This window comes from Cydia amplana, chromosome 9, assembly GCF_948474715.1.
Source record: "Cydia amplana chromosome 9, ilCydAmpl1.1, whole genome shotgun sequence".
In the NCBI taxonomy this organism is placed as follows: Eukaryota; Metazoa; Arthropoda; class Insecta; order Lepidoptera; family Tortricidae; genus Cydia; species Cydia amplana.
The window spans coordinates 13,726,886-13,752,879 of record NC_086077.1 but is presented as its reverse complement, the minus strand read 5'-3'; the positions used below and the strand labels follow the sequence as shown (position 1 = coordinate 13,752,879).

General features: G+C 37.6%; 1 protein-coding gene and 1 long non-coding RNA gene across 5 annotated transcripts in view; one reads left to right on the top strand and one right to left on the bottom strand.

Moving 5' to 3' along the window:
* The window catches only part of LOC134651222 (uncharacterized), a 28,676-nt gene extending 20,498 nt beyond the window's left edge, over positions 1 to 8,178 (top strand). The window contains exon 2 of the long non-coding RNA XR_010097084.1: positions 7,938 to 8,178. This is a non-coding gene — a long non-coding RNA (uncharacterized LOC134651222). The remainder of the gene's footprint in view (positions 1 to 7,937) is intronic.
* The window catches only part of LOC134651184 (voltage-dependent T-type calcium channel subunit alpha-1G-like), a 48,704-nt gene continuing 24,417 nt past the window's right edge, over positions 1,708 to 25,994 (bottom strand). For all 4 annotated transcript variants that reach the window (XM_063506226.1, XM_063506224.1, XM_063506227.1 and 1 more), the window contains 18 exons: positions 25,369 to 25,524; positions 25,158 to 25,292; positions 24,046 to 24,216; positions 23,438 to 23,632; positions 22,786 to 23,087; positions 20,717 to 20,889; positions 19,525 to 19,691; positions 17,900 to 18,008; positions 16,179 to 16,327; positions 15,342 to 15,490; positions 12,340 to 12,532; positions 11,769 to 11,918; positions 9,710 to 9,871; positions 8,729 to 8,947; positions 7,913 to 8,105; positions 7,211 to 7,780; positions 6,570 to 6,799; positions 1,708 to 3,790 (listed from right to left, as the gene is read on the bottom strand). In XM_063506226.1, the coding sequence (XP_063362296.1) occupies positions 3,017 to 3,790; positions 6,570 to 6,799; positions 7,211 to 7,780; positions 7,913 to 8,105; positions 8,729 to 8,947; positions 9,710 to 9,871; positions 11,769 to 11,918; positions 12,340 to 12,532; positions 15,342 to 15,490; positions 16,179 to 16,327; positions 17,900 to 18,008; positions 19,525 to 19,691; positions 20,717 to 20,889; positions 22,786 to 23,087; positions 23,438 to 23,632; positions 24,046 to 24,216; positions 25,158 to 25,292; positions 25,369 to 25,524 (4,197 nt within the window). In that variant the 3' untranslated portion in view covers positions 1,708 to 3,016. The remainder of the gene's footprint in view (positions 3,791 to 6,569; positions 6,800 to 7,210; positions 7,781 to 7,912; positions 8,106 to 8,728; positions 8,948 to 9,709; positions 9,872 to 11,768; positions 11,919 to 12,339; positions 12,533 to 15,341; positions 15,491 to 16,178; positions 16,328 to 17,899; positions 18,009 to 19,524; positions 19,692 to 20,716; positions 20,890 to 22,785; positions 23,088 to 23,437; positions 23,633 to 24,045; positions 24,217 to 25,157; positions 25,293 to 25,368; positions 25,525 to 25,994) is intronic.

Sequence of the window (25,994 nt, the reverse complement as noted above, 5' to 3'; positions counted from 1 at the left end):
TTTATCACGAATTTTACTTTTTATCACGAAATGCTATTCTTAATTTTACTAAATTCCCTTCAATCAATTCAACCACGTGACGCTGGAATAAGTAATTCAGAATCGCTTCTAACAATTTACCATTAATCTTAGGAGATTACTTTGTGGAAAACCCCGATCGATAGAATTTCAACCTATTTGTATAAGGAGACATGGAAGACGTTATGTAAAGTAAAATCATAAAAAGGTAAGCAGGTTAATCAAAAATACATTAAAAATGCAGTGGCACAGTCGCAGCACAGGAGCAACAAGTGAAATATTTAATGTGGACGTTAGCTTGTCTTTCCTTGAATACAAACTAGCTGTTTTCAATGTTTGAGGATTTTGTAAACTCAACGTAGAATATTTTGAATAAATGCGAGCAAAAAAATGGTTAGAGCGGTAAAGCAAACTTGCGCAGAGAGCGAAATGTCACGTACAACACACGCTGATGGCATTTGCTTTTGCATGATTTTACCGCAGCTTGTAATATTACTTACGTTAAAAGTATGTAACAATCAATACAGATACGAGTGACAGTAAGGAAAGGAGTAGGTACCCACACGAGCGTTTAGCTTCACCATTTAAACTTTTTACAATGATGCCATAGGTATATTCCGTTTCAATAATAAATCTGACATATAATTTATGAACTTTTCTAACACTTAGATATTGTATTGATCTGAAGCTAACATTTAACAATTGTTGATGTCCTTAATAAAATGTTGATTTATTACTAAATTGAAATCTCGAATTTGACAAATCTAAAGTAATCTAAGTGATTAACCCTTTTCGTTTTCAATTCTAAAGCTTAACGAAATGGATTCTCAATGTCATAGAACAATACGAAAGCAAAATAATAACTTTTATTACATCATACTTAAGTAAAGAGAATGTAATCCTTGGGCATATAACCAAATATCTGTAGACTTTTTAATATATGAGTATTATGCTTGGAAAATTAAACTACAAAGATATTCTTCAGAATAACAAAATACTGAAACCGCTAGAAGCTATCTCTTTGGAAATATATATTTGAAGAATTTAACATTATATTACAATAAATAGCTTATAGTCCCCAAATCCTACAGTATACATATAAGTTCAGAGTTCCAACAATCGACTTCACAAGCTAGTACATTAGAAATAGGAAAGGCACAGTTGAAGTATAAAATTTATTGCTCTCTTCCCTAACTACGCTTTTAATTCGCTCGTAGGCCAGGGACCGACTCTTGTGATTTTTAAACGGATTTAAAGACACTGGGGTAGATTCAACGAAAGAAAGAAACAATAATTTGCGTGACTCTGTAGGTACCGATGTCGTGCATCTAATTGTTTATGGCAGCCAATTTCGTTGTGTTTTTTCTGTTTCAATTTCGTGTTAAATTTCATCAATCAGAACGACAGACTGCAGAGCGAAAGTATATAATGATACCTACAACAACTCGGCACCCCTTGTACCTATGAGTATTTTAACTTTATACCCAAGATGACATTAAATGCCTTTTAAAAATCTTTTCCATATTCGAGTTAGAGTTTCATATCAGAAGTGGTACTGAAAGGATTCCTAAAACTAAAGTTACCTACTTAAGATATTTTGGCATTATTTTTGCTTTGCTTTAAAAGAATAAACAAGTCAAAAATATTTCATGCGATTAGGTAGATCTCTCTGCTTAGATAGGTATAGATTGAGTTTAACATAAAATAATTGAAAAGCAATTCAGACATTCGGAGAAAATATGTCTGCGGTATAATTACCGAGACCTCATATAAAATGCATGTAGAGGGACTAAGCCGCAAACTCATTTTGTAAGAATGACTGATTAATCAGTAGCAATTCATTTATATTCAGTACGCCATGTTTAGTAAAGTAATGTAAATTTGGCACAAATAATGATAGCACTTAACATTCCAACGATAATTTTGTGCAGAACATATCGGCTACTATTTCACAATAATCTCTGTTCACCCTAAGTTCACTGCGTTACACTACGTAATACTCTACGCTAACTGTATGTGCGTATTGCCAGTTACACGTCTAAGTTACGTACACGACTGTAAGAAAATAGGATTCATTTTATATTCAGAAAATACTTTTTCATTCTTAGAGAGAGTTATAATCAATTCGCCAACTATTGGTTCTGTTTTAGATCCTTACTATATCAACGTCTAGCTATAACAATTTACTAGTTAGTATGAGAGACAGTCGTTGACTAGAAGGTTGTTTTGAAGTACAAACTAAAAACATTTAAATAATAGATATCCATAGGCGTTTTTCATTCAACTCGTTGGATTACATTATTCTAATATTCAATGATTCGAAACCCATTCTTAAGTCATAAAATTTACATTTTAACAACATTAAATATTATATTTTTACATGTAATAAATAAAATAATTTTGCTACGCACAATAACAAAAAATAAATTATACAAATATACAATAAATCATACTCTTCGTTGAGGTTCTTTGGAAACACTTTTAGGAGAACTTTAACGAATAACTAATACAATTCAACAGCAAGCACCGTTATTTGAAAATACTTAATTAACATTTGAAGTACCCATAGCTCTCGTAGAAAAAATCTCACCACAACAAATTGACTAGACCTAAACTCCTATCTACCTATTTCTATTACACCTTAGCTTAAATTTATTGAAGTCTCTTTGCTAGTTGTTGAACCGGCCGCATAGGAAAAGTAAGAGTCGGAGTGAAGGACACGAAGACTACAGACGGGAAATGATCACACCAAATGTCATACACGTTATCACTCAATCGGTCGTACCGAAAACGTAACACCGCACTAAAGTCGAAACTATAAGCATGTTTTTAAAATCTGTGTCAATGTATCACTGTCGTGCAACCGAGTTCAAACATCAATAGTTCCAAACCGTTCGACAGAAGAAGACGGAGGGAGGAAGGTGGGAGGGAGGTTCACCCGGGCGCTGGGCGCCTAGATGTAGACCTCGTGGTGTTGGTGCGGCCGGCCCCGCCGGGACTAGGAGCCGCGCTCCGCCAGCTCGACGCCCTCCTCGGGCTCCGGCCGCGTCGCGTCCATTTTCCGCCGCTCCGCTATTACTATCCTGATCTTCTCTTCTTCGCTGATAGGTTGTGGCTGTTCGACGCTCTCGGGCACGAGCTGAGGTCGCGCCGAGCCTTGACTCGCGTCACTTACACTAGATTCGGAGGTTCTTCTCTTAGGACCGCTAGGCCTAGCACTCTGTCGAGCTGTAGGCACAGCGAGCAGAACCGGCCGGAGAAGCCTCGCCTCCTCGCCGCGCAAAGAGTTGCGCTTGTCCACGCGCTGCCTACGATTTTGTGCAAAGGAGTCGCGTCTTGGGGGGCTGCCGGGGTCGAGTTCGTCCGCGTCGTCTGCGTCGATGAACCGCGCGTCTTCCTCGTAGAGAGCCGCAGGGGGTTCGGTGGTAGAATCCTGTCGACGACGTCCAAACGCGTGAGGTGAGAGGGAAGCTCGTCTCGGCGGTAGCGACGTCGGGAGCAAAGCGTGGTGCGAGTGAAGCGTGCGCCGGCGACGGGCGAGGCGTGCGGGGGACGGTGTCGGCGGGTGCTTCGGCTCGCTGTAGGTGAAGTTGGCCGGGAGGGAGGGTACCTTGCTGAGCGGTCGCGGCGCCGCCACCTGCTCGAGCGCGCGGCACAGCGCGCGGTCCTCCTCGTCGTCGATTTCGCGCTCCAACTCGCGCTCCAGCTCTACGTCCATGTCGATTTCGTCTTCCATTTGTTTGTGGGATTCTTCTAAATGTTTCATTAGGACCTACAAGAAAGAAATATCGATAAATACCTACCTATATTTTTTTGTGAATACCTTCGAAGAGATTACAATTTAGAAAACAGAGTTCTCAAATTTTACAGCTAAGGCGCTGTTCATAAATTACGTCATCTATTTTTGACGATTTATGACCCCTCCCCTAAAATCATCCAAAAATCATGCTTCTAATGACCCCGTTTCCTCGTACGTCATGCTACCATCATCCGATGTCCAGACCCCCCCCCCCTAATTTGAAATGACGTAATTTATAAATGGGCTATTGAATAAATATATCTAAATTTTTTTGTTATTACAAATGTCTTATCCTTCCAGAAACACGCGCCATAATTCGGAAAATTTTGTCTAGAATTTCCGTCGCCGTAATTGAATGGACTTTCTCGACAATTCGAGGCGCAATTACTTACTTAAGTTTATTATCATAAAAGCAGCGGGTTATGGCGATGACAGTATAATTAGATACGGGTACAGAAGTTGTGCAAACTTTCGAATCGCATCTATGTTATCTGGGAAAAGTTGCCATTAACGCGGGGTCGACACGTGCTCATTAATATTCTGAATTTAAATATATCTACAGTTAAAGTAATTTTAATAGTGGGTAGTTTTCATGTGGCAAAGTTCTGTTATGTAAAGCAAAGGGTCGGAGTGGTCACAACTCGCACGGGGCAAAAATTTGCATGTTAAAGGCATGGGACTATGTATGTAGTTTATAGTCAGTTTTATAGTTGCTAGTTCTTAACAAAAGTCAACTCAGTTATTCGTACCTAATTTAAATTGTGATAAGGCTGAAATAAAGGTAAGTATTGTCTGGCAAATTTGCGTGCAATTTAGATACCTGTAAAAGCTAGTTTGACTATTAAGACGGGCGTCTTCGACCGCTAAAGGGAGCGCTTTAAATATTTAAATATGTATGTCCGAGCGAGGTGAAATCGGGCCTGAGTGAATGTTGTTGAAATTCGTTCAAGCCCACACAAACGTCTTAAATATTCACCATTTTATTCCCATATTCGCTGATGGGTGTACTTCCGTTTGGCCCAAATACATTTCGCCAAATTTCACTTCCCAACAAACTTATCGCAATAGTTTCATTTCCCAAAGGAACCTTTAGCAAAGTTACACTTCGCATATAACTTATTTGGTCAAATTATCATTTGGCATGATTTTACTTTGTCAAATGTTATTAGGACAAAAACTTATTTAACAAACGTTTTTTATTGGCTAATATTATATTCCAAAAAGATGTTTGCTCAAATTGTCGCTTCGCAGGCAAATAGGCATCTCTATTTAAATTTGAACCTAATTTCATTCTGTTAGAATTTTGAATTGATATAATATTTCTACTCAGAATCAGTAGCTTTCTCCATTCTAACTGAGAAAAAATTTTTGGTGCATTTGTATGAAATTTTGGGGACACTTTTTTTCTCGTATTAGGGTCGAAAGAGCTCGTGATTCTGACTGGAAATAATACCAAAAAATCACAGTTCTGTGTAATGCAGACTGGGGGTAATCTTCATAAATTAAGTTATAGTAGGTACAATGCAGTACCAAAAAAATTACTATGTTTTTTAAATTTTTAATCATCAAAATGTCAAAATCAAGTCAATTTCACTTCTGATCAAATCGATCGATTTGATCATCCCGTCTGGATACCGCTTTACCAGTTACACTACACTGAATAGGATTGGCAACTGTCAATGGTTTGCATAGATGGCACCATCATAGCTTGCCGGGGCTTGCCCCTTCTCTAGTTGAGTTCTGTGAGATTTGGCTTAAAGGGCTGGCATCTAGGGCATAAAATTCTATATAAAAAACAAGAATTTGACACAATTCTAGGGATTGACAGAGCAATCTATGCTGGCGCCATCTGCTAAATACTTTGACCGGCCAATCCCATTGATTACCGAATCTTAATTACTTAATTTTTATTTTAGGTCCTTATATAATTCTAGAAAATATTATTGCAGAAATATTATTGTTCATGGTTCAACAAATTACATCCGTTTGCGTAAAACATAACCAAAATGATAAAGTATTTCAAATGAAAGCAAAAATAAAAATACTGCAGGCCCTCTATTGGTATGTAAATGGTATGCCATGTAATATTTTGGGACATGTAAGTTATGCTTAATGATACATTTGACTAAATAATACTTAGTAAAATGAAACTTGACCAAGTAATTATTTGCTAAACAATAACTTGCTAAAAAAGACTATTGCTAACTGAAAAATTGCGATAAGTTGTTTTGCCAAACATTTTTTTGGGAAATGATAATTTGGGAAACATAGTTTGGGATGTGATACTTTGGGAAACGTTTTTGGCCCATTCATTAGTAAACCTCGCTGATGCTATACTTCAATGTAATTTTCTCTTAATCAACTGATGTTTAATATCATTGTGTTACGTAAGTAATTAGCTTAGGACCCCCCGCATACAAATTTGGTGGCTAATAGTTTCGCTGATTGTATATTCGAAATATATGTGCTTGTCGCAGTCCTCGCGCAGCATATCCTTTATGAATTTTATGATAGATGCCGTTTTATTTGTCGCCGGTGGCAACCCTGAAGCGACATAGCTCGGTAACGGTACTCATAGCGACCACAACGTTGACTAGCACAAACTGGGCCATGAGCACGAACACCACAAAGAAGATGGACGTTATGCTGGTACAAAAACTGCAGTTGGGCACGCAATCCACGATATGGCTTGGATCATTGACATAGCCTGGTTGGTATTAATAGAGCTTGGTTGTCATTGTAAAATACTTACAGCGACCACAACGTTGACCAGCACGAACTGAGCCATGAGCACGAACACCACAAAGAAGATGGGTGCTATGATGGTGGAGACGCAGCAGTTGCGCACGCAGTCCACGCTGCTGTCGCAGTCCTCGCGCAGCGTGTCCTTCATGATGCCGTTCCAGTTGTCGCCGGTGGCGACTCTGAAGAGCGTGAGGAATGCCATGCCAAAGTTGGCGAAGTGGGCGTGCTCGCCAAGACCTGAGGAGTGGAGTAGGATTAACCTTTCTGCACTCGCTGGCTTCTTAGATGCTAAATAAAACCTTATAGATGTTTTTTTAAAGCTATCTGCCTAATTGGCAGTCAGCTACCCAGGGATAAATAAAAGTTGTCTTGAAATGTGAATACAATATACACAAATACAATCGATGCTTTGATCATAAATGTGTATATGACATTAGAGATTTATTATTTCAACAATGACATAGGTACAATACGTAATTCTATAAGAACGTGTAACGTCAAGATACATACTGAAAGTGGCCTTTTAATTATGGGTTTGAAAGAAGAAGAAATAATTATTCGGTATGGTGATCTCGTTATCTTTTAAAATCAAATATGACAGACAGTGAATAATTGCGTGCTAATAAATAAATAAAATATAGTACTCACCTTGACAAGGAATCTCATCAGAACACTCCAGTCGTCCAAACAACTCAACGCCTAAAGCGGCAAAAATGAAGAACAATAAGAAAAACAACAGTCCTAAGTTCCCTACTTGCGGCAACGCCTGCATCACCGTGTCTAACAGAGCCCGGATTCCTTTCGCCATCTTAAGCAGCTTCAACACCCTTGCTATCCTCAACACCCTCATCACTCTCATTATTGTAGGGTTTATTGGTATTATATTTGTTTCTAATTCTTCTAACACTATACCAACTATAGACAAAATAACAATTATTACGTCCAATTGATTCCATTTATCTTTTAAGTATATCTTGAACCCTAATGCTACTAGTTTCATGATTGCTTCTAGAATAAAGACGGCTGTAAAGAAGTAGTTGAATATTTTCAAGGCGTATTGGAGTACTGGAGGCATCCTGTAGTACTCTATGGCCATGGTCACTACGTTTAAGCCGATGACTCCGGCGATGGCCAGGTCGAAATATTTGGAGGTGACTACGTTGTGGATGAATAGTCTCGTTTGATTGTAATCCGCGTAGTAAGGTCTTTGATGCATTTCTGAAAGAGAAAAAACAAAAATTTCTCTGAAATCAGTCTTCTCTCATAAACTTTTACAATTTGGGACATAGGGTTGGTTATACAGATAAACCGGAACTCATCAGAGATATGAAATTTATTAGTTAAACTTACTTCGCCTCTTCTTTTCCATTTGCAGCTGCCTCTTGGCCGCTCTCCTCACTCGCTCCTCTTTCTCCTGCTCCTCGCGGCAGCGGTGGAAGTTCTCCACCACCACTCCCACGAACATGTTCAACACGAAGAACCCCACAAGCAGTATGAACGCGATGAAGTACAGGAGACGCCATTCAGAGTAGTTCACTATTGGCTGTTGGCAAGGAGTTCACTTGTATGTTTATAATTTTTTTAATAACGTTTTATCAGTAAAGTGTTTTCGTAAACGATGGAATGTACTTTAAATTCTTGAAAAGGCGAATCGGGTAAAAAATCCGATAGTCGCTCAACTCAAGAAAAACTATGTGCAGTCTAAACTTTTCCAATAACGGTCGTCAGTGTTACTGGTACAAATTCAACAAGTGTGCTCGAGTTGTTCGCTTTCAGAATAAACCGTGCGGAGGTGAGCCGAGTCCGTGGTAACATTTATTCTGCGAGAAATTCTACGATAACAGTTGAATAAACTTGATATGAGCTTTAGGCTAATGTTACGAGGCATTTCTTAGAATAAGTGATTGATGTTAAACTAAAGCCGAGATTTAGTATAATGGTCTAATCTCTAAGTAATACTTAATTAAATATCTGTATTATAATATAAAGCGATTGTTAGTATACATTACATTTTAAATGAATACTTTGAACTAGAATTTATAAGAATTTCAAAGAACAAAATCTGAAAACCATTAGAAATTGTCTACAAAAGTTAGAAGTTCCGTTCCATTCACAATAGCAACAATCAATGTCTTCTAAATAAACTAAACTAAATAAGGTAAGTACCTGTTGATCAACGCCAACGGCATCGAGCCCCGTATACATAATGTTGACCCATCCGTCCCGGGAGCTCAGTACGAAAAGGGACATCAAAGCCTTGCCGAGGTCGTCGAAATTGTACTTCCTGTTCACCCACACGTTGCCTTCGATGCCTAAACAGTCGGATTTGTTCTTCACGTTCTTTATGTTCGCCCCTTCGCAGTAAAAAAATGCGCCTTTGAACAACTGTAACAAATAAAAGATTAGGTTATTCCGTTGGCTATATTGGATAATACATTTTCCAAATAGGTAATATGTCGTAAAAACGTATCTTAACAACCTAATTGCATAATTTAACTAAATTTGTAATTTTTCAAAACGTTACCTTAAAGTTAAAACGTTAACCGGTGAATAACCTAAAGTACGTTTCAATAGAGTTAAGAAAGCTGGCAAATACAAACTCACAAGCTTCGTCTCAATTTATCGATTCTAAAGTAACTGAAATTTTGTTAGCGTTTTATTTTTATTGAGACAATTTTGTCAAACCCACACGAAAGTCACCAACCAACTTGTCCAACATGTTAATGTAACTTAAAGCGGTCTCAAGGCTCATACAGATGACATTGTGCAGCAGGATGCGGTATTGCTACGGATAAATTCGGCAAATGCAGCACACGTCCGCCCCTGTCCCAAATAGAGCGTTTGCATTCCTACGTTCTTTCGTGAATGTTGAAAATATTCAGAGTGCATACGAGTACCGAGTAGGTACTCTTTGGAATTTGTTCGTTTGGATTAATCCAACTAGGTACTTGAATCCCATCTATTGTTACATTGTGAAGCTTTGTGTACAAACCTATATTGAATAATAGAAGGTTTCATGTCCAAAAACATAACAATTGCTTCTTGAACTTAGGAGGCTATTGTAGATAGTAAATAAAATAATGTAGCCACTAATACGAGACACATTGATAATAATTGGCAGTAACGTTACCGTAACGTTATATTTACCTGTACTCCCAAGATGCCGAAAATAATAAAAAACGTGCAGCAGATGAGCACAATGTTTCCGATGGGCCTGAGCGAGGACAGCAGGGTTTGCACCACGAGCTTGAGGCCGGGCGCTCGGTTGATCACTCGCAGCGGCCGCAGGGATCTTAGTAGTCTGAATACCTAGAAATGGACACCAGTGTGACAAGGAAGCCGATTCAGATTTATGTGTTATGGTTTTGAACTGGTTTGATACGACCTCGATGATTGTCTTGGCAATTGGCGCGTGTCTCATGCACGAGTTATCTTCTCTTCGCGTGCACCAATCACTAATCAGGGTGGCAATCTTCAAGGTCGTGTCAAAACCGTCACGTAAATTCGAACGTACACCAATATTAGAATGACATTTACAGTACATATGGGGCTACTTTTCCGCACTAGTGCGTAAAATAGCACTTTTCGTGCATATGTCTAAACTTTAAAGTGCCATATATACTGTAAAACGTTGTTCGATACACGTGCGAATAGGTAATTCGCAACTCGTGTCGATTTAAAACACTCCCTTCGGTCGTGTTTTAATTTATCGTCACTCGTTTCGAATTTTCTCTTTTTCGCACTTGTATCGAAAATAACTATTATCTGACGTCCGTACGTGAACTTCGTACATTCAAACAGCTGGCCATAACGGTCAAAGTATATTACATTCAAGTCACTTCTTAGATGTAAACAATGACCCACTTTCAGAGTAAATGGAAATTTATTTGTACCATAATAAAATGCTATCTCTAGAAAGCGGCACATTCCACTAGTAAGAAATTTGCAAAGCAAAAAGGATTAGCTGCTATGAATGCTGTAGAACTAACTTCTTGGGATTGCACTTAAACTTTAACGAATGCTAAGAATGTTTGCATAAAGCTAGTGCTCGGTTAATTACTGTAAAGGAATTACATTTGCACATTATGAGACTTGAGTGTTTTGACTTCTTCCGTTTGGAATGATATCCTTATAATAGTGAGCTAATATCTCACCAAACAACGATTGTTTTACTATTTTTTGGGTTATTTTAGGGTAGGTTTAATATTAATTTCCATTTATTTTCCTTTTGTAAAAAAAATCATATGTTTTCGGGAAGAAATACGTATTTCTAAGATTCGATGTATATTATTTTGAAAATCTGGAAAAGCCGGTATCTTCTCAGGGCGAAGTGTGTAGGGTTAGAATCAGTGGTAGTCTTTGAAATTCGTAGGCGTATTGTAATATGCCTAAAAATAAAGGCTTTCGCTTTCATACAGTACAAACCAAACCAAGATTAATTATTAAGGATCTTAAGGACTATCTCTCGATTTGACTCCCAATTTCAGCGATAGGTAATTATTAGTTCAAGCGTCAGTGAAAGAAATTTAAACATTGGACCACTCTAAACCTACACTATTAAAACTTACAAGGCGGGTGAAAGTCGAGTAAAAAGTTCGATAAATCTCGCTCTCAATCACTCGCAACTCTGGAAACCTCGAAGAGATTTATTTGTGAAAATGATGGCTAACGGGTTCGAACTCAACGTTTCTAGAAATTACGATTTCTTGGAAATTACTTGAAAATAGAGGTCCATGGAAAATAGGTTTTATTTTGTCAAAGCTACGCTACGCTACGAAACGCTACGACGCTACGAAATACGCTAGAGAGAACACTTTATTAAGCGTGTTTAGATTCACGCACGTTCAGTGTACAAAGGATGTTTATTAATTTTTTTATACCAAAATAGTTTTACCTATTCGCACGTGTATCGAACAACGTTTTACAGTACATATGGCACTTTAAAGTTTCGACATACGCACGAAAAGTGCTATTTTACGCACTAGTGCGGAAAAGTAGCCCCATATGTACTGTAAAATAGTTTTAATCATAGTTTATTTTTCTATACGCTTAAAAAGCAGAGCTTTCGTCGAGATTCCGGGATGGTTTTTGTATTATGATTATTTTTTACCGATAGCAGTTTTGTACTTAAAAATGTATTTTCATTTTAAAATATTTAACTAAACTAGACCATAATTACTTACATACCTATATTATAATTACTTACCCTCAATATACCGAAGATCCTCGGGCTGGACTCGGACACGAGTGACATGAGCAGGTCGATGATGGAGATGATGACCAGCGAGCCGTCCATGATGTTCCAGCCAGACGTGAAATACGCATCCGGCCCGTAAAACATGCCTGACGCCACCACCTGTGAAATACTATTGTATAACTTCTAGCATTTGAAATATACATGACAAAGCATCATCATCATAGTTTAGTCATAGTTTAGCTCTTGTCGGCGGAGTGATCGCCATTTTTTTTTTCTTGTGGCCGGTCTTTTAATTTTCTCAAATGACTCATTATTTTTCACAAATCACATACACAAAATACAAAGCATACGGAAACCCAAATGTACTAACTACTACACTGTACAAATGATGTACAAATGTACTATGTTCTTTTTGTGTAATTAACCCGTCCACTCCCACGGCTCATATATGTGTATTGTCTGTGTGTTTACGAATAAAAACTTTTCTATTCTATTCAAGGTTACTGAACGTTTTAAATCCCGAAGATCTAATGAGTTTATAGTTGAAAAAGACAAGGTAAGATGCTAGAAAATTCCTCACCTTGATGAACATTTCGACGGCGAAGACAACAGTAAACACATAATTAGCACTAGCCAGGAACGCCCGTTCCTTAGAGTCGGGAGGGATGTTCGGCCGCTCCATGGCCAGCGTGATGCAGTTGAGGGCTATGAAGAGCAGCACGATGTTGTCGAACCACCCGCGGGTCACCATCCACGTGCATAGCTGACGTATCCTACGAAAACAGCCAGTTTATAATTGTTAAAAAGTCTTTGGTTAACCCTTTGAACATCAAAGACGTCAACTGACGCGCGCGGCTACAGCCCAATATCAACCTATGTGCATTCCGACAAGGTTCACGATGACACGCCGCACACAATAGGCGTGACGTTCAAAGGCCAGTTGCACCAACCACATTAGAGTCTATGCGGAAAGAGAAGAGTCGTGAAATGTATGGGATCCAATACATTCTACGACTCTTCTCTTTCCGCACATAACTACTCTAGACGGACTGATCAATATATGTCATTCAACTCAACAGTGAACGATGAAACATCCCATATAAAAAGTGAACGTTTTAACGGTGACAGACGGTGTGGTGCAATCGACCATAAAAATATTAAATCATGCATTAAATCTGTTAAGTATATCTATAATAGTTGAATGACTAATATTGTCTTCGGTTACCGCGATAGTTACTCATGAAATAAAACTATTAAATCGGATTATATCGCGCGTCGAAACGTCGGGATGTAGAATAAACTTAATATACGCGATATAATTGTATGGACCTATGCAGTCCGAAATTGAATTGAATAATCCGTTTTAATAGTTTTATTTCAATTGTATGACTATTTACCTTTTAAGGTAATAGGTATATGTTATAGGTATTACCTGATTAAAATATTCGCCTTTCCTATCTCATTGAAACATACATTAATATTTTTTTGTAGATAAATAAATTAAGGCAGTCTAAGGCAGTTGACGGATGTTAAAATTAATAGGTATGTAATAAAATCTAGAGTCAAAACGCAATGTCGGAACATTTTCCGAAGACAGAGAAGCCTTCTTAATTTCTAATAGCCCATAAAATTACAATAAAGACATTAATTTCCCGAGTAAGCTTGCAATTTGAATAAAATAATCTTCTGGATTAGCTGGACAAAAGTATTTTTGAATTTTAAATTTGAATTAAAATGTTGGGCAGATATATTGTTACTTCGAATAATTACCTACAACTACTTATACAGGGTGGCCCATTTAGATCGGTCAGTATGGGAAAATCTGAAACTATTAAGACATACGACGATCTCTTCTTAGGAACCATGTCATCGATTTTAGTAACAAGAAAAACTGCATTCATACATTTAAAAAAAATGTGTACTCAGCTCGGGAATCGAACCCGGACGTTTTAAAAAAAAATATCTAAAATTATTTCTATTTAGATATCGATTGTGTAGGTCTTAAGCAGTAAATGTTACTATGAAACATGATGTCTGAAATGAATAAAATGCATTGTATTCATATCCTTTAATTTATTTTAGTATGTTTTCGAAATAGCCACCATTTTTTTCAATACATTTTACATAAAAAAAATTTAAATGTATGAATGCAGTTTTTCTCGTTACTAAAATCGATGACATGGTTCCTAAGAAGAGATCGTCGTATGTCTTATAGTTTCAGATTTTCCCATACTGACCGATCTAAATGGGCCACCCTGTATATTGCGCAAAACATAGAACCTAGGTATAGGTATTTATTTAGGAACAGTTCGAGTTTGAAGATTTAACGCGGAAACGCGGCTAGCGTGATGGGCACCTTTTTCGCCGGGAACGATGCGGGGTGGGTTGTTCGAGTAGGTAGTTATTATAGGTTAGTTTAGGTTTAGTTTTACTTATAGTTATAGGCTTGTATTTCTTAGTTATTTTAGTGATTATATGCAAATATTTTTTATTTTAGGTTTTATACCTACGGTAACGAGTCGGAATTCAATTTATTTTATCGTATATTAAAATAATAAAAGGCTAAAAAGGGTGTACCTACTGGCCACAAACGGTACAGCTGGCCTAATTGTAATCCGCATTGCTGAGCAGTCAGACTCAGAATATCCGTTTGTACAACTAACTGTGCTGTAAGTAAATGCAACTATTCTGTTTTCTCCCATTTATTATTAAGAAACCGTACCTGAACTAATTAGCTAGGCGTAGGCAAACTGCAGAATTGGTCTCTCTTACGGCGCTATTATTACGGAAACAAAAGAACAACTCGCCTACAAGGCCGCTCACAATGAGAACTTGCTTCTGCAACTTGTATTAAACCTAAGTGAATCTTGGCTGTATTCCAATGTGGATCTTTGTTTAAATTTTCCAATAGAATGATTTTACAACTGGGATTCCAAATGATTTTCTATTTTCTTTCGTTTGGTTCAAATAAAGGAAAACTGGAGTAGAAGTGAATTTTTTAATTAAGTGTTTCATAGCTAGCATTCGTTCAATTTTTCAAGCTAAAATAAGCCCAAGAGTTACTTTGACTAAAACTTAATTAAAAAGTTTGAAGGAGAGTGTCTTGCTCGACTGATCGAAGTAAATTATACTTGAGTTTGTCACAGTTCAATGACGGTACCTATTCTAAAATTTGCATACCTATAATTTTAAGGTTATGAAAGATTCGGACAAACTGTTCTTTCCTATTAAATTGAAACTCTTATTTAGTTTGTAACTAGGTCGATCTGTGATATTTTTCCAATTGATTAATTAATTATAATTTGCTTTCAACTTTCGCCAGAAAGTCAAAAAACTACGAGTATGTCGGTAACAGTAACAGACAAATTGTGGAGTTTAATTTTTCTTAAGTACTAAAAACCGTGTGTAAAGCATATTAAAAGCTGATATTCATATATTTCATCCTAAATATATTACAAGAAATGTTTATTAACGTCATACGCAGACATATTTATTTCGAGTATGTTATCATTAGATGTTTAATTTTCCCCTGACTGCCTCACATCACTCACAAAGCTACACATGGAAGAGATATCGACTTACTTATTTCCCGGAGGGAATATGTACAGAGCCCAGTCTTCTTTTTCCTTGAGGCACCCCGTGGGCTCCATGAATCGGAACAGGTCTTTGAACCGGTACCGTTGCCGGTCGAACCTCGATGTTATTATACTGACGTTGTTGTTAATCGTTACCTGGGAATAAAAGCTTATTAATAATGTTGTTAATTAACCCTTCGTATTGTCTAAGCACTGATCAGTGCGCACAAATTTAAGCCCATTGTTTAATACAAAAGGTTTAAATTCGTTCGCACTGATCAGTGCTAATACATACGAAGGGTTAAACCTTTTCAGTGAATTAATTTGTATAATAGTCCCATTAATACAATACACAGACAATTAAGAAAGCAACTCGTGTATTTGAACATCCATTAACAATACTAGTTACTTACATAGAAAAAAAAACAGGATACTTATAAATGTTTAACGACCTTTCAAATTTAAAACCTTCACATATGACGAAAATAAATAAGGTGAATAAGTGTAGACGTAGTATGAACGCTGAGATATTTATGGGAATTATTTTTACATACTTGAGCATTCCATTTAACATTAAATATTACCTTAAGCTATAATGAATTACTGTTAAGGCAACTTACAAAACACTAACCACATGTCTTACGCGTGATTAGAGTAACAAGTCGAAAAACGGAGCCGCTCAGTTTCAACTCCTCTGTGCTTTGATTAAATCTAAAATAGCCGTAATAGTAGATTACGTGCCGATTTGACATCGCTTCGTTTTAAAAGAAAAGCTCTTCATGTGGATGTAGTCGATGTAGATCACAGTAATCTTCAGTAACATTAACGTAATTACGCTGTTTACCTCTTCATTAATTTGCTTGACAAGCGGCAGCGACTGGTTCTTGGGTCGTGCTGGCACAGGCGTCTCGTGGCGCGGAGACTTCGGTGTTAGTTGCAGCTGCGGCGGTGTTGGAGGCAGGTTGCTCGTCTTCACTTCCGACACTGTCGTCACTTGTGGAGAAAACAATAGTTGAGTCTAATTGAACATGCCATTTCGTGGCACTTTATCCTTTTATTCTCTGTTATATCGTTATATCTCTTGTTATATCTCTGTTATATAAGTTACATCGGTTTCTATTTTGTGTTTGTGCTCATGAATAAAATTATTTCTATTCCATTCTAACAGTGTGAATGAATAATGCTTTTTTTTTTTCAGCAAGGCCATGCTTCATCTCCAGTGCTGTGAATAACGTTTCTTTTTAGGCTTAAAGACTCGAGCCCTCAAGACTCGTAAATCTTGAAGACACGACTATATTTGAGAATTGTATTTATTTATTTCACGCGTATGGATGTAAGAAATCGTCTTTGCCGCCTTTGAGGCGTTAAGCCTCGAGAGTCTTAGGGTAACATTCCATTTCTGACCGCAGCTGCACTACTGGTACTGAACGCGTCGCTGTTACTGTCAATTTCCATAGTAAAATGAACAGTAGTGCAGCTGCAGTTGGAAATGGACTGTCACCTTTAAGGGTTCGAGTCTTTAAGCCTCGAAATGAGCGTTATTTACAACACTATTCATCTCACTCCTTCACGGAAGTTTGACTCAAACTTGACCGAATCTCAGTTTAATTAGCAAGGCGATAACGGAACGTTCAAATAACCGGCGCGTTTGTACCATGTATGTGTGCAATTTCAATAAATAACAACGATTTATCGTACATTACTATAAATAATAATAATAATCGTATATTAGTTTAAATTCGATTATTACTATATTTATCCAAAAATATTTTTAAATGACTGACCTTGGGAACTTAGATGCGTATACGGACAAGTGTAGACACTAAAACGATTTCCGTATTATTGCGTGTCCTGTGCCAATATTGTTAATTGGTTTATTCTAGCGACATAATTGCCGCTCTCCCAACAACATAGAGAATTGTTAGCAAGCTTATTCATGCCTGATTCCAATGTGCTTTGTGCATTCTCGTGAGTTGTGTGTGATTAATACATGCAGCTGCTGAGACCCGATTGTGTGAAGACGACTGAACTAGTGTAAGAGTAAATTGTCAGTTATGTACAAACTAAAATACAAATGTGTTCCAATTAAATATGATTTAGGTTTCATTGAAGTAAAGAAGAGTATTTAAGAGATCTTGAGGATATAAAAAGGGCTCTTTTGAGAATTTTACTTTACATGACGGACGTATAATGTACGTAAAAGTTTTAAGTCTCATTACTTTTGGTTCGTTCGAATACTGTGCATAAATAAATTGTTGTCATTCAGCTCACGACGCACCAAGGATAATTATACATTATAATTCACACATCTCGTACGTGTAAATTATAAATTCGAAGTCTACGCCCGAGGCATGTTTAATAAAGAGTCTTTAATATCGATCTGCTGAAATACGTGAACGCCGTGAGAATGCCGGTAACTCGCCATTATGTTAAACAGGGCAATTTATCAATCAAATTGTGGAGATGCCTCGTCGAGAGGCGAAACACGTACCGTTTTTTTTGTTACCTGTTAATGTTGGTGGAATTATTTTTGTGGAGTTCTAGTTTGGAATGTAATTTAATTACCTGTTAAGTAATCGTTGGTGAGGGAGAGCCGATGAGGAGGTGATTTAACGGTGTCGAGGCGGACAGTCGAGTCCGATGAGAATCCAGCTTCTGGTGCTTTCCAAGATTCCTATAACATTAGATCTGTTAAAAAGTTTATTATATTATTTCTTCTACAGTTGTACCCCTAATCTTGCGGCTAAGGAAAAGGATTACTATCCTCCCACATGAAATAAACTTATTTACTTGTAAATACATAGGAATAGGAAGCTATATAGAAAACATTTTTATTTCTCATGCTCTGAGATTGACTCATTATTAATCTCTATAAAGTTCAACCGAAAGTGATATGTTTCGACCATAGGGCGTTTTACTTTCCAAATATTTTTTTACAATTAGCGATAGCATGAATTTATCTTATAATTTCCATTATATTAATAACCTGACTAACTGTAACAACAGAATCCTGACGGTATTACAATTATCGAATTTATATTCAAGACAAGTACAACTTCATCATAATAATAATATTGTGAACCAAAATAAACCATTTTCGTTCAGTATCTCATTGCAAACGACATTACGAAAAGTTACGTGACGTCGTTGCACGGTAATAATAATTGATAACTGACGAATACGACATTTGATTGATTACGGGCGTTAGCCTGGAAATGTGACTTTGCGGTTTTATTCTAATCAGCCATAGGGATTTATGGTTAACATATACCATCGCGTTTTTAACCGTACATGGGTGGACCTTATGCCATTTGTAATAAGATCTATTTAAGAGTGTTACTGTTTGTACACTGGCAGCGAGCTGCTAGGCGGGTTCATTATTTGTAGGAGATTTTAGCTACAAAGCGGAAAAGGCGTGTTATCGGCTACGGTCGTAGCGCGTGAATGTGTTAAAGTTAAGTCAAGTTAACCCAAGCCCGCCCATAAAAACCATTTTATTAACAAAATGCGAATTGTAATACGAGACATTAATGGTAATGCCAATTGAGTTTGGTTAGCGGCAGCGCAGCGTGGCAGTATCTAGACAAATACCTAAGTAGGTCATGTTTGCCCTAGTTAAACATTTACTCTTAGCAAATACAATGAGCTCTCGTATACTGTACCTAGGTAGTTAATCAATTAAGAAAATTAAGTTTTTAAAATTATCTTACGTTCTATGGAAACAATTAAAATTTACATTGAACAACATTACAAAAGCAAAGTACTTAGAAAAAGGAAGAGCTTCATAAGTAGGTATTATATTATCATTATTTTCGTTGAGACTTTAAAAATAAGTCTTACGTTCATTATACATTGATCTTGATATCAGAACTAAACAAGTTCTTATGATTCAAGAAGTCTAATTGATTAGTATTTTCATAATCTCCTAGCCGTTTTCGGCCACAGCGACTGCTTTCTACTGCTGAGAGCGTCGCTGGTGCGCTCTCAGGTGACTGACGTAGCCAATCTTTGTAGCAAATGTGCGGCCACACTCGCTGCAGGTCAGCACCCCTCCGACGTAATTATATGTGATGGCCACAGGTGGTCTGGCCTTTAGCTCGTCACGCTTAGTGTCGAGTTCTGTGTGTCGCCTGGCTTCATATTCACTGTGCCTCTGCACAATATTTTACTTACATCAGTATTTTACTTACATCGGGAAGCAGAGGTGCAGTGTGAGCGGACACTTTCCTGGCGGTCTGTGGTAACACCCTGGGAGCCGGCAGCTGCGACTTGGTCCTGTTGTTGGGCATCTCTGACTGCGTGTCGTTCTTTATAATGGACGAGGAGAGGAGGAGCTCATTCTTGCGGAGGCCGGACCCTAGATTGATAGTGAGGAATTAAAATATGTTAAGGATTTTGGGAAAAAAATAGAAAAAAAGAGAGGCAGAGGAAGGCCGAGACGTGCGTTTTTGGACCAAGGCAAAGAGAAAATCAATGTCACTACATTGATTTTTATTGATTTTTGATACGTCACTACGTATCAGGAGCTCAAAACAGTGGCAGAGAGAAGAACGGAATGGCGATTACTCCACCGACAAGAGCCAGGCTCTTAAAATTGTGATGAAGGATTTTTAAATATTTAATGAATTGCGAAATATGTCTATTGTTGAACGATACTTGAATTCTCTGACTCATATATGGCAATTATGAATTGTAATCCTCTTTATTTCTCAGCTGAAAATACGACTGTCTCAAAAATTGGTACAAAAATATAATTATTGGGTAGCAAATGAACCAATCAATTGTAATTTTACTATCTGGGATATAAAATAAGTACCTACTCAAGATCTAGAAACATTAATCCATTACAAATCTCCGGATCCCTCAAAATGGTATCATTTTGCAAGACCAGTTATTAATGACCCGTAAAACCGGATCTACGACAAGTTTCAAACAATAGTTTTCAGCTGAAACTGATCGTAAATAGCCGGCTTCAGTAGCTTTTTGATTTTATGTCTGAAGCCATTAAAATATTAACTGCTCTTTATTTCATCTAGTATTTTATTGCTTAACGTGGAGACCAAGAGTTAATGGTTGAAGTTTTGTATTTTTTATAATAAGATAGGTATACAAGCAACTGAAGTTTGTTCTACTGTTTTGTATTTCTGGGTACCATAGACTAGGAATCCTCTAGACGGAGTTTAGAGCAATTATTTCATGAAACCGATGCTGCCAAAAATACTGGGGTGCGGGGGACGAGGTGAGCGAATCCCGTTCAAAGACACGGACCAATCACGGCATTCTGACACGGGATTCTGACACTTGACTCGAAGATGGAGTAAAAATACCGTATATTTGTGGCAGAGGATATCTTGTCTGTACTGGGTACTCTTCTAAACTTACCGTTACAAGCGACATGGTCACGTCCGTTATTCAGTATGATGGCTTCAGAGTCGGATCCGGTCCGGTGCTTGGTTTTTTTCCTGAGGCTCGGCCGGGACAGCCGCCAGCTGTAGCCGCGCTGGACTCGGCATTTGTCCTCTCCGGTTAATGGTGGACTTTGGAGAGTCACCGATCTGTTAGTGTGGGCTTGTATTGAAATATATCTTTCAGAAATGATGAATATTGGATTGACGTGAATCTTTTTAACAAGCTTTTATTAGGTCGACCTGTATGTAACTATGTAATGGAATCTAAGGTAACTAATTTAACCATCTTCCAAGGATCGTAGCGTCATGAAAATTGGCAGCTGTATGTAGTTCTGATGACAATACAATAATATGGTACTGTCGAACTGATCTGATGATGGAGACAGGAGGTGGCCATAGGAACTCTCGACCTGTAGGTATGTAACTAACATGTAATGGAATCTAAGGTAACTAATTTAACCATCTTCCAAGGATCGTAGCGTCATGAAAATTGGCAGCTGTATGTAGTTCTGATGACAATACAATAATATGGTACTGTCGAACTGATCTGATGATGGAGACAGGAAGTGGCCATAGGAACTCTGTGATGAAACAACGCAACCTAATTGTGTTAGGGGTTTTTAGAATTGTCTCGATGAGTATTAGTTGTCTGTCGTAAGAAAAGTACAGTCCAATGTATTGTCCTAAGAGTATTAGAAACATATTAAAAAAAAATTACAAGTGTGAAATGTCACGGACCGTGTAGTGTGACTTCCCCAGATTTTGTGATATTTGATTTTTTTTTTTAAAAATATGAAGTGATTTTACAATAATTTATGTCAAATATAAAACACTAATCCTTGTTCTACAACACTGTTTAAAAATTGTATGGATTTATAACGATTTTATATAATTTTAAACATACATTGTGTGATTAGTTTTCGCGTCACCACCGCGCGTGGTAATATAAACATGCGGTACTCGGTAGAAAATTATGTTTACCACTGGCAGCCCTATTAAAGTTTTTTTAGAACAGCAACACTGTGTTGTTGTCAGGTTTACAAATGGCTGCAGGGAGAAGTTTTGTCGAAAATTATTTATTTGTGTTCATTTGATAAAATGGTCAACCTTCTTAACGCATCACCGCCGTGTTAGAGTTTTAAAAGTAAGTTGCAGTTTCACGTTATTGTTTGTAACATAAGATATACCTCATACATTGCAGATTAAGCTAATTATTTAACATTTGCAAAATCAAAGGAAATGTTTATGTAATATCGAACATGTTCCAAATTATCACGACCGTGGCCTCAAAAATCTGTCACCACCACGGACTTTTGAGTCCACGTTAGTGACATATAGACATGTGGTCGTGTCATTCTTAATTTGTTTGATTAATTTAGAGGCACATGCACTTTTCAGTAATGCATTTTTATTAGCTACAGATCATTTGCTATTATTGCCCGACTGCCAAAGCAAAAAAAAAATGATTTTCACTTGTATGTATGTATGATGTGTATCGAATTCTTTGTCACGCTCTACAGCCTTTATAGTTTGATGGATTTCGACGTCTGAGCTGTCATTAGGTTTATCGTAGTCATAGGAGTGAATTAGGCAATGTTAAAATAACTATATAAATCAAAATAGCCGAGTTGGCCACCAAAATGCCGAAATGACACGACTGAGGGACACTTTGTCACAACCGTGTTTATGTACTCATTTTATTTACCTTTCCCGAGGGTATTAAGCTTGACCATATGAATCAAAAAATTGCTTTTTGTATGTACTTTTGATATATGTAATAATATGTGAAAAATAAAAACGTTTATGAAAAAAAAATATTGGACACAATTTAAGAATCACCCATTTATGGTTGGCCTATTGTTATTAAAATACTCATTAGATCGCAAGAGGTTTTAAGAAGATTTTTAGCAAATTTACAGGAATTAATTTCCAGTAAATTGTTAATACGGGTAATGAAATATTGAAAGCGGGGAAGTAATGAAATATTAATAGGATTAGAATATCCCGCTCTCAATTTAGAAATAAAACAAGTAAATTACTTACTTTTGGGAGCTTAGAAGACTAGACTTATCACTAGCATTGATACAATTATCGTCTTTTGTGATCGGTATCACGATCTGGAGATTCTTCTCCGGCATCATTGGGGATGGCATCGATCTCGTGGTCGTGGGGGTCGAAGAACCGGATGACACTGAAAGGGGTCGCGCGGGGTGGGGGGATAAAGTCAGGGGGGGTAGCCTGGCTTTCTCTGCTCCCAACTGTGAGGCGGCCGAGTGCAGGGTCAGAGTATAGCTGTTGACCCCTGAGAGTGTGGGAGGTTTAAGTAATCCGGGTATGCTGGTGCACTGGAAAATAAATACTGAATTATTGGTTGCCGCTATAACAAAAAATACTAAAAAGTACGGAACCCTCGGTGGGCGAGTCCAACTCGCACTTGTCCGGATTTTTTAATGATCGTTGCCCATGGAAATAAGCAACGGCATAAAGGCTACTTCAGCGTTGCCAACCTTCGAGAAATTCTAATACGCGCTTTTAAACATTTGGGTGAAAATATAAGCATTAATTTGTTGTAACTCCAACTAACGTTGTAGTTACAGGAATATAAGTTCTAGTCCGTCTAGCTATTCCTGATTATACCCGATTCTTCTTACAGTATTTTTGGTATGAATATTAATCGATATTTTATCAGACATACCGAAGTCCTATCAATAGATTCCATGCTGGACAGCATTGATGATTTTTCCAAGTTGAGAGTCACGGGGAAGTCCCTAAACGATGCTCCGGGTTCCAGGGTGGTGGACGGTGAGTCCTGTGGTGTGGCGGCTGTGTGTGTGATCATGGGTAGGTTCGGTGCATCTACTCCAGTGTTATTTGCGAGCATTTTGGATTCCTATAACAAACGTTGTGTATTAAGTATGTGGTGAGGGAAGTGTTGAGATAACTATAGTGTACCTACATTTTATGGTCAGGTTATTCTACTCTTGTAAATAGTTACAATTAGTTTCTTTCATCTTGCTTTTATACATCGTTTACATATATAACGCCTACAAATAGGGGAACTGGTCTTGGTCCTGTCAACCTGATGTCAGAATGGCTGACCACTTTATTTTCAATATTTCTCGATGTTTATTGAGGGACCAAATATTTGATGTCAGGTACCAAATAGTACTAAATAGGTATTAAAACTTGGAGTAACACTCGCTATAAATAGCGATCATGGTCCTGTCATCCTGACGCTCACTACATTATATTCTCAAGTATGTATATACATTTTAAGTACATGTACTTATTATTGTTGTTTACCTTTTGTAAATTACACTTGTTGGACTGTGCGCAATCCTTGCAAAGCGTCGGATGATGTCCTGAACTGGTCGTCTTTCTTCGTGATCGAATAGTTTTATCCTTGTGTCCGTTTACATCGTCTTTGGCTTTGCGAACGTCGTCAGCTGATTTCCAATAGTTTTTTATTTCGTTCTAATCAAAACCATATAAACCGTTAAAACCATTTGCTCGTAGGTATGCAACAAACAGGATTCACAACGATACACATAGGTACTCAATATACTAAGAGCGAAGAGCATGTTTAATGCATGTAATAAACCTTTTCTGCGATCACAAATGTATGTTCAGATTCAGAGTATTGTAATTGATGTTTACTTGCATGTATGTTTTGCTAAATTCAAAAAGGGAGTTGTGATTGGTGTGATGCATGCATGGAAATTTTGAAAAGATATTATGTGTGCCAAATATCTTCAGGATACCTTCACCAAAATCCCTTTTATTTCAATACAAAACAGTTGACCCATTAACAACCACGCTCACTATACTAAATCAGATCAAAATATTGTATATAATCAAATGATGTGTCCCAAAGTAACTTGACTGAAGTGTGTATGTGTACCGCGGGCATTAATGGGTAAAAATGAAAATTTTGCAATAATAATTAATGTTCTTGTGAAACATTAACAACAATACTCTTCATCTGTATTCACATAAATGGTCGACAGAAAAGGCTTTCATAAAAACTCTTTGCTCTTTGAACACACACAAATACCTACCTAATTCTAGATGGCTAATCAAGAAGAAGGTTTAGACATTTTTGAGGCACGTCAAGAAGGATAGCAGAAAGCGCAGTCAAGAACAACTAACACCACAGACAAGACATCCTCCAGACTGAGCATAGTAGCGCTACCCCCTCTGCCACAAATATGTTACGGTAGTTTTACTCCATTTTCGAGTCAAAGTGTCTTTGTGTGACGTCCGTGTCTTTGAACGGACCAATCACGGCACGGGACTCGCTCACCTCGTCCCCCGCACCCCAATATTTTTGGCAGCATCGGCTTCATGAAATAATTGCTCTAAACTCCGTCTAGAGGATTCCTAGTCTATGACTAACACCAACACAAAGGGTTCACCTGAGAGAAACTGTCACTGGAATGTGATCCCGAGTTCGACTCGTCATATTGATTTTCATTGTTGTCAGAGAAACACTCGCTAGACAATTTAGACTTTGCCAGCTCGCGCTGCTCTCGTTCCCTCCGTTCGTTCCGCTAGAAGAATCGCATCGCTCACGTCAAATGTCAAAGGTTTTAGAAAAGGAAGTGGAAATCCGTAGATCAGACCTACCTCAGAACTAAATCCTTCTACTAGAATAGCCACCAGTAAGTTAAATAGCACATAGTTTCCAAAAGTCATTAGGGCAACAAAATATAATGCGGCCCAATGACTCGTCTTTTCCATACCATTAAACAGTACAACATTCCAATCTTCTTGCGTCAACACCTGAAATATTATATGATCATTGAGAATTCAAATCATCCGCTCGATGTCTCTCTACCACACTGAATATCTTCAAATTTCACAAATCTCTTTAATAAATCAAAATAAGCAAGGTGTGCTGTCATTAAAGTGTTTAAGTCGTGCCTTTCGGTGTTTTGGATGTAAAAGTTACTTTGAATATTAATAAAAAAAACAAAAGAAACTTTTTAATTCAGCGTGTTAATAACTGTTAGTGTTATGTTGACAGTTGTGTTAGTGTACGCAAATATACAGGGTAATGACAGGGAACACGGACGGCGACCTAAATATACAAGCAGAGGGTCCAGCATTCCTAGAGCTAGCTACAAGCAAGATGCATTAACTACGGAGCGCTCCATAAAATGCAATACCACAACTCTAAATTATACATCAACCAATATAATTGTCTACGGCGAATTTCTCGGTCATGCCAAGTCAAATACCTAATTATGGAC